Source organism: Octopus bimaculoides, chromosome 1, assembly GCF_001194135.2.
Source record: "Octopus bimaculoides isolate UCB-OBI-ISO-001 chromosome 1, ASM119413v2, whole genome shotgun sequence".
Taxonomy (NCBI): domain Eukaryota; kingdom Metazoa; phylum Mollusca; class Cephalopoda; order Octopoda; family Octopodidae; genus Octopus; species Octopus bimaculoides.
The window spans coordinates 182,604,142-182,611,217 of NC_068981.1; the positions used below are offsets into that span (position 1 = coordinate 182,604,142).

General features: G+C 35.7%; 1 protein-coding gene across 3 annotated transcripts in view; it reads right to left on the reverse strand.

Annotated features, from left to right (window-relative positions):
- Positions 1-7,076, reverse strand: part of LOC106884444 (polycomb protein suz12-A) — a 98,315-nt gene that overhangs the window by 15,221 nt on the left and 76,018 nt on the right. For all 3 annotated transcript variants that reach the window (XR_008265569.1, XM_014935834.2, XM_014935833.2), the window contains exons 9-11: positions 6,220-6,445; positions 3,450-3,679; positions 1,437-1,594 (exon numbers count right to left, since the gene is read on the reverse strand). Coding sequence is in view for 2 of the 3 variants with exons in the window: in XM_014935834.2 (XP_014791320.1) it covers positions 1,437-1,594; positions 3,450-3,679; positions 6,220-6,445 (614 nt within the window). In the remaining variant the exon portion in view is untranslated. The remainder of the gene's footprint in view (positions 1-1,436; positions 1,595-3,449; positions 3,680-6,219; positions 6,446-7,076) is intronic.

Consider the following 7,076-nt stretch of genomic DNA (forward strand, 5'->3'; position numbering starts at 1 on the left):
ACCCAGAATAACAAATTACTGGAGCGATCAGGAACCTTTTGGCAATGAATATATTTCCAGTATTATGAACGAGTACGATTCGTGAAGCTGAACCAATATTTACATGTGAGAGACACTAGCAGTACCCCCTCCCCACCAGTACGTGGAGAAAAATTATGCAATAAAATTGATTAAAAACCCTTTCTTTAATTATGTTCCAAATACCACATTAATATGTTGATAAATAAAAAAGTTACAGGTGTTTAATGAGACTAGTCTAAATTCATGATTATTTTAGAATTTAATTGGAATTCATGATGGGTGTATTTTGGTCAGAAATATAGTAACGAAAGGGTTAAAAAAATTCATGATGAAAAATATCTGGTTGGAGAAAAAATATTAACAAAGTAGTCTTACTGCTTGCATCAATTTAGACTCTACTAAGAGATACATAAAAGATAGGTGATGGGGTTTTTTTTAAAACCTAGTGATACATTAACCCTCAAACATTTAAATTGGCCATAATATTCAACCTGTTTTATGTTTAAACCATCTAAATTTGGCCTCTCCCACCTACCCTACAATATCATTTTAAAATAAACAATCACATCATTGAAATCGAAAAGCTATGAAATAATACATGATTAATTCAAAACAATGTGAATAAATAAGCATTAACATTTGATAAAGTAATCTGAATGTTAAGGGGTTCAGTCTATCATTCAAAATCTACTTAAATCCACAATTCTAGAGGCATCTAGTTCCAGCTGGTATTTACCAACATTTTGTTTCTGTTTATACCTTCTCCACCCAATGTCTATATTTATATATTCACTTTATGGAAGTTACTTTTTGTTTTCTAAGAAGGTTTAAACAAACAAAAAAAAAAATCTAAAAATAAAAACTAAGTCAAATTTGAGACATTGATAAGGATACAGCTGAGGAGATTTAGGAAAAAAAAAATTCACCAAGGTCATGGTGCTTAGATCGTTGTTTACAATGTCAAGCAAGAATTCAAACTATGTTACACAACATGCACCATTCTAATTACCATTAAGAGAATCAGGCTGGAGAGCAATGTTTCTCCAAGTAATTTCCTGTCCCTCTTTCCTAGTTAAGCCTCTCTACATGCTGGGTACAATGCCATCCCCCTCAATACTTCACCCAACCCTGTGAAGTGGGGTGTCTTGTTTTATGTGTTACTTGATGACCCAGTAGAGCTGATGCTATGGAAAAAATAAAAGCACCCAATACATTGTGTAAAGTGGTTAGTATTAGGAAGGGGCAGCCAACCATAAAAAAACCTTGCTCAAGCAGACAATGGAGACCAACACAACCCTCAGGCAAGTCAGATTCTGTTGAACCATCCAACTCATGCCAGCATGAAACAAGACATTAAATGATGACGATGATAATATTTTAGCTATATAGGATAAAAAAAACATATATTGTCTCACCTGTAAACAATAACATGAGTGACAGGCGTCCTGCGCACAGGGCCATTACGACTAAATGCATAACCTATATGAGAGTGAAGATCCTGAGGGTTTCCAACGTAAGAACCATCGTACCTTTCATTAATTGTTACATCAATCCTTGCACCTTTAGGATGTAGCTGTGGAGACAAATAAACTTAATGAGTGCATAAGAAAGGTTTCAGTAGGTTAACAAAAAGGTGGTGAGCTGGTAGAATTGCAAGTGTGGTGGGCAAAATGCTCACCGGCATTTCATCTGGCTTTATGTTCTGAGTTCAAATTACACCAAGGTCGACTGGTTGATATAATTGACTTAACCCTCCCCTAAAATTGCTGGCTTTGTGCTAATATTTGAAACCAATATGTCAATTAGCAAAAATAAATAACTTCATGAAAAGCTTTTAAATTAAAAATTGTGCAATGAGATAACAAGTAAGGTTTTCTTTGTCCTTTTGCATCTGTATGTTGGGTAATTTTACCTTTTAGCGAGTAGAGAAGGGAAATGCCCATGAGTTTTTATAGGGTCTCTGGGATGCATAGAAGGGAAGGGACCTGGTCTGAATACTTGTAACAGGCACCCAAAGTGTTAGATGGTGATGTTAAATCAAGTAATTACCAAGTAAATCATGGCAGGATTCAAACTTGGAACATAAAAGAACAACAAATACTTCAAGGCATCTGATCCAACATTCAGACAGTTTCACCAATTCACTGCCCCAGGTGGGTACTTTTTTTTTTTTATTAACCCCAAAAGGGATGAAAGTTAAAAATGGTCATGTGTTCAGTTCTAGAAGACAAACCTTTTACACATACCCTAAACCTATTAGACAGAGATGAGTAAATTAACAAAGTTCAAATCCCAGTGGAACTATTTCACTTTACTCAATTCCCACACTCATTAATCTCAAGCTTTCAACAGGGATGTGTTGATTTATTCTTCATGCATGCAGTTACATAAAGACAACTTTAGTGTTGACCCAACTACATATCAATATTGTAAATCTCCTGACATGCCAAATCTAGTTTACAACAACATCTGCCCTGAAAATCCGCTCCTAATTTGATAGGATATATACGACTTATTTAGTCGCTTTTAGCCATGATTATTTTGTTATTCTTTCATAAATAGGATACACCATATATCAATATTATAGTGTCCTTCATAAGTAGGTAGGATGTAGCTTGAGAGAAATTTGCTGCTATACCTAAGAATTTGAGCAACCATTAGGAGGCTTGTTCGTTGACTTATCTCTGTGTTATATAATAGTGTGTCTATATCAGAGAAATTCCAGATTTATGTAATTTTTAATTTGACTATAAAAAGAGTAAGTGTGAATTTTATGTGCAAGCATAAGTGTATTTATCATTGAATTGTCATAATAGTTTCAAGTTCACTTAGAGTATTTGATACCTTCTTTGACCACCATAATTAGTTTTGGAAACTGTTTTATCAAAATAAAATAAAGACTTCAATGAAAATACCCACTTCTATCTAAAAACAAACATTCTGTATTTGATGGCATACAAGACACACTTTTCTCAAAAAACTCACCCTGGGTCCTATATGGAAAGTTGGGCCTTATATTACATGCTTTAACCCTTTAGCATTTAAACCACCCATATCCAGCTCAAGCATTCTACCTGTTTTATGTTCCAACGGACCAGATCTTGCTTTCTACACCTATCCTGCTATGTAATTCTAAAAATAAGCAGTCACATCAACAAAATCTTGATTAATTCAAAACAATGAGAATAAAAATAGCATTACACGAGGCAGAGTAATCTGACTGCAAAAGGGCTAATTCACTAAAAACATTTCTTCCTGAATATATGTTGCTGAAATTGAACTGTATCTAATAAATCTGTGTCTTTTATGCCATCAAATAGATTGTTGAGCATTGTGTAGTGGCTTTATATAATGCATGTAGTGAAGTTTGAAACCATAACAACAATTAGAAAACAAAAAACTGAAGTCGTTTCTGTTTATATACTAACCACATACATAAAGTTGAATCTAGCATGACTGAGACGGAGATGCTTTAACAAACTGTACAACTGCATACAGTTGAGAGAGCACCATGGACAATGAAGATCATCACGCGCTTCTGTCTGTTGCCGTGTGTTGTTGTTATAATAAAACTGGTAGTATATTCTCACTTTTTTCTTTGGAGTGCTGGGCTGGCTTGTATCTTTAGCTTTGTTAACAACTGTGTCACGTTTTATCCCTGAAAAAAAAATTTGAAGAAAATAAAATGTATTGACCTATCGAAGTAATTTACAGTAAGAAATATAGTTTAGAAAAAACATTCAAAGGTAATATTCAACATTAATTTTAACCTAAAAGAAAAATTACAACGAAAAATGTAATTTAATTAAAATTCTTTTGAGTCAGTAAAAATAAATTTGTGATATGACTTTATAAACAAACAAATATGTTGAGATAAGATTCAATTTACATTTTAAAAAAATATCCATTTTGCATAAATGGTAGTATGCTGAAATGTAAATTTGCATTCAACTGTAAAGCAGCAATCTATACACCAAGTTAATACCTTTTATCTTTTACTTGTTTCAGTCATTAGATTACAGCCGTATTGGACCACCGCCTTGAAGAATTTTAGTTGAATGAATCGACCCCAATACTTATTCTATCAGTCACTTTTGTCAAACTGCTAAGTTATGGGAACATAAACATACCAACACTGGTTGTCAAGTGGTGGTGGTTGGGTCAAACACAGACAGACAGACAGACAGACACATGACTAGCTTCTCTCAGTTTCCAACTACCAAATCCACTCACAAGGCCTGAAGCTATCAAGTGATTATGCATATTACAAATAGAGATGCAGTAGATATTTTTAAATATCTTAGCCTTTCACTTCATTTTAATAGAGTTTGAAAGAGAGACTCAATTTAATTCTAAAAAACACAAAATTCTGAAGTTAGTACCTAAGTGAGAACAATATTCTAAATCCTAGTATTATAATTTAATACACCTTTACAATCCACTGCAAATGACTTTAAAAGCATCCCAAAATGTTGTATGTAAACAATCAAGTACTCACTGCCATTACATAAGGACTATAACATCTTAAAGAGAAGCAGAATAATGTATATATCAGGCAGTTATTGCTACAGCACTATTTAACCAATAGGCTCTTTGGACTTTCTCCAAAGAAGCCAGTACAACTTCATATACAAATGTTTTTAAGGAGACATTTTCCATTTAAATTTATCCATTCTGGATGTTTTAAGAAATGCTTTACATCTGTATTATTAATTATAGTAAGAAAAATGCATACTTAAAACTGTATGTAAATATTTGAGTTAATAGACGTTAAGGGAGGCAACTGCACAGATCTGACTAGATACTAACTTCTAGAAATGCAAATTCAGTCATATTTGATGAAACCTGTACATTATAAAATGCATACACATGTTACAAGATCAAGCAAAATAATGTAATGTTCAATTTCCATTAAGCCATTATTACATGAAGGCAAAATAGATGAGTGAATATCTAAAGCAGAGGGCAACCAGCTCAAGGGGTCACAGGTTCATATTGCTACAGTAATTTCATTATGTTAGTTAAGTATAAATCAAAAATGGAAATTGTAGTCGTGGCCGATGCCAGTGCCACCTGACTGACATTCATGCTGGTGGTACGTAATAAGCACCAGTCAAGCATGGGTTGATGCCAGTGCTGCCTGACTGGCTCCCCGTGCTGGTGGATCGTAAAAAGCACTATCGGAATGTGGTTGATGTTAGACCCACCCCTGTGCCGGCAGCACGTAACAAGTACCCACTACACTCTCAGAGTGGTTATGAAAGGCATCCAGCTGTAGAAACCTTGTCAGATCAGATTCGAGCCTGGCACAGCCTCCTGGCTTGCCAGTGCCAAGTTAAACCATCCAACCCATGCCAGCATGGAAAACGGACGTTAAACAACAGTGGTGGCAGCAACGACGATAGCGGAAATGTATCAGATCTGGGAACTTTGCTTGAAATAAATATACCTACAATACAGAAATAAATAAATCTGCTTAATGCAATAAATTGGAGCCAAGCACTGGACTTATGAACTTTTGTGAGTCCTTTAGACACAGCTGCATATTCATCGTCATCATTTAACATCCCCAATTTCCATGCTGGCATGGATTGGATGGCTTGACAGGAGCCGGAAAGGCCAGGAGCCACACCAGGTTCCATAGTGTGTTTTGGCTTGATTCCTACAGCTGGATGTCCTTCCTAATGCCAACCTCTTTACAGAATGTACTGGGTGCATTTTATGTGATAACAGCACCAGTGCCCTTCATGGGCAAGCATTACCAAGGTGGTTTTAGAAATTAGAAAAATCACATCAAGTCATACATGATAAAGTTGTTAAGAGTTCTGCATTATCATCTGAAGAGAGGGCATATGCTATGACAAAATTGGCACTGAGCTGTGTCAATCTTTAAAACATGCTTTGCTCTCGGTGACTCAGTTCACTGAGCTGCAAATAGACACCATAGAACGTACAACTCACAGTGAAAAGTAGACGTACTGCAAAATTGAAAAGCTTGTGATGCTACATTCAATCCCTCCACCAAAGCTGTATAGAAAACCTCAAGTTGCGACCCCTCAAGCTGGCTTAACATATTTGGACAAAACTTTCCATGGGTCTTGCTAATCAATCAATCAACCAACAAATCAATTACTCAAATAGTAATGAAAAAACACTAACAGATTAAAAAAAAAAATACAGCAGATCTTGTCTACCAACCTGAGTCATCATAATGTATCACATGGTTAGGATGATAATGGTGATTGTAGTTGTTATGGAATTCATGTGGAGTTAGAGTGTTTTCCAAACAAGGATCTTTCGCAAGTCGATTCTGACTGTTGGCACACGTGTTGCAGCTATTGTTGTTGCTATTACTGTGCTGAGTCCAGTTTAGAGAAAATTTTAGTGTAGGACATTTGCTGAATACTTCAAATGGGCCAATAGCCTGGAAAATAACAGAAACATACATATAGAAATACATAACAATAATGTGAAAGGAATTTACTGTTGATAATACAAATCCTTATATCATTGATCTCATATAAGGAAGAGATCTGAAGAATAAGTAGACCGAATACATTAGTAAGAGAAAATGTTGGGACAACTAATCCTAATCTTAATTACTATTATCTTTTACTTGTTTCAGTCATTAGCTTGGCCATGCTGGGGCACCTACCTTGAAGAATTTTAATCTAAAGCCTGGTACTGAAATGCTAAGTTATGAGGATGTAAACACACCAGCACCAGTTGTCAAGTAGTGGTGGGGTGGGGGACAAACACACACACCATCATCATCGTCCGTTTTCCATGCTGGCATGGGTTGGACAGTTTGACTGAGGTCTGGAAAGGCAGCGGCTGCACCAGGTTCCAATCTCATCTGGCAGTTTCTACAGTTGGATGCCCTTCCTAATGCCAACTGCTCCGAGAGTGTAGTGGGTGCTTTTTACATGCTACTAGCATGGGAGCCAGTCATGGGGTACTGGCATTGACCACGTTCAGACATATATACACATATATATATATATATATATATATATCATCATCATCATCATCGTTTAACGTCCGCTTTCCATGCT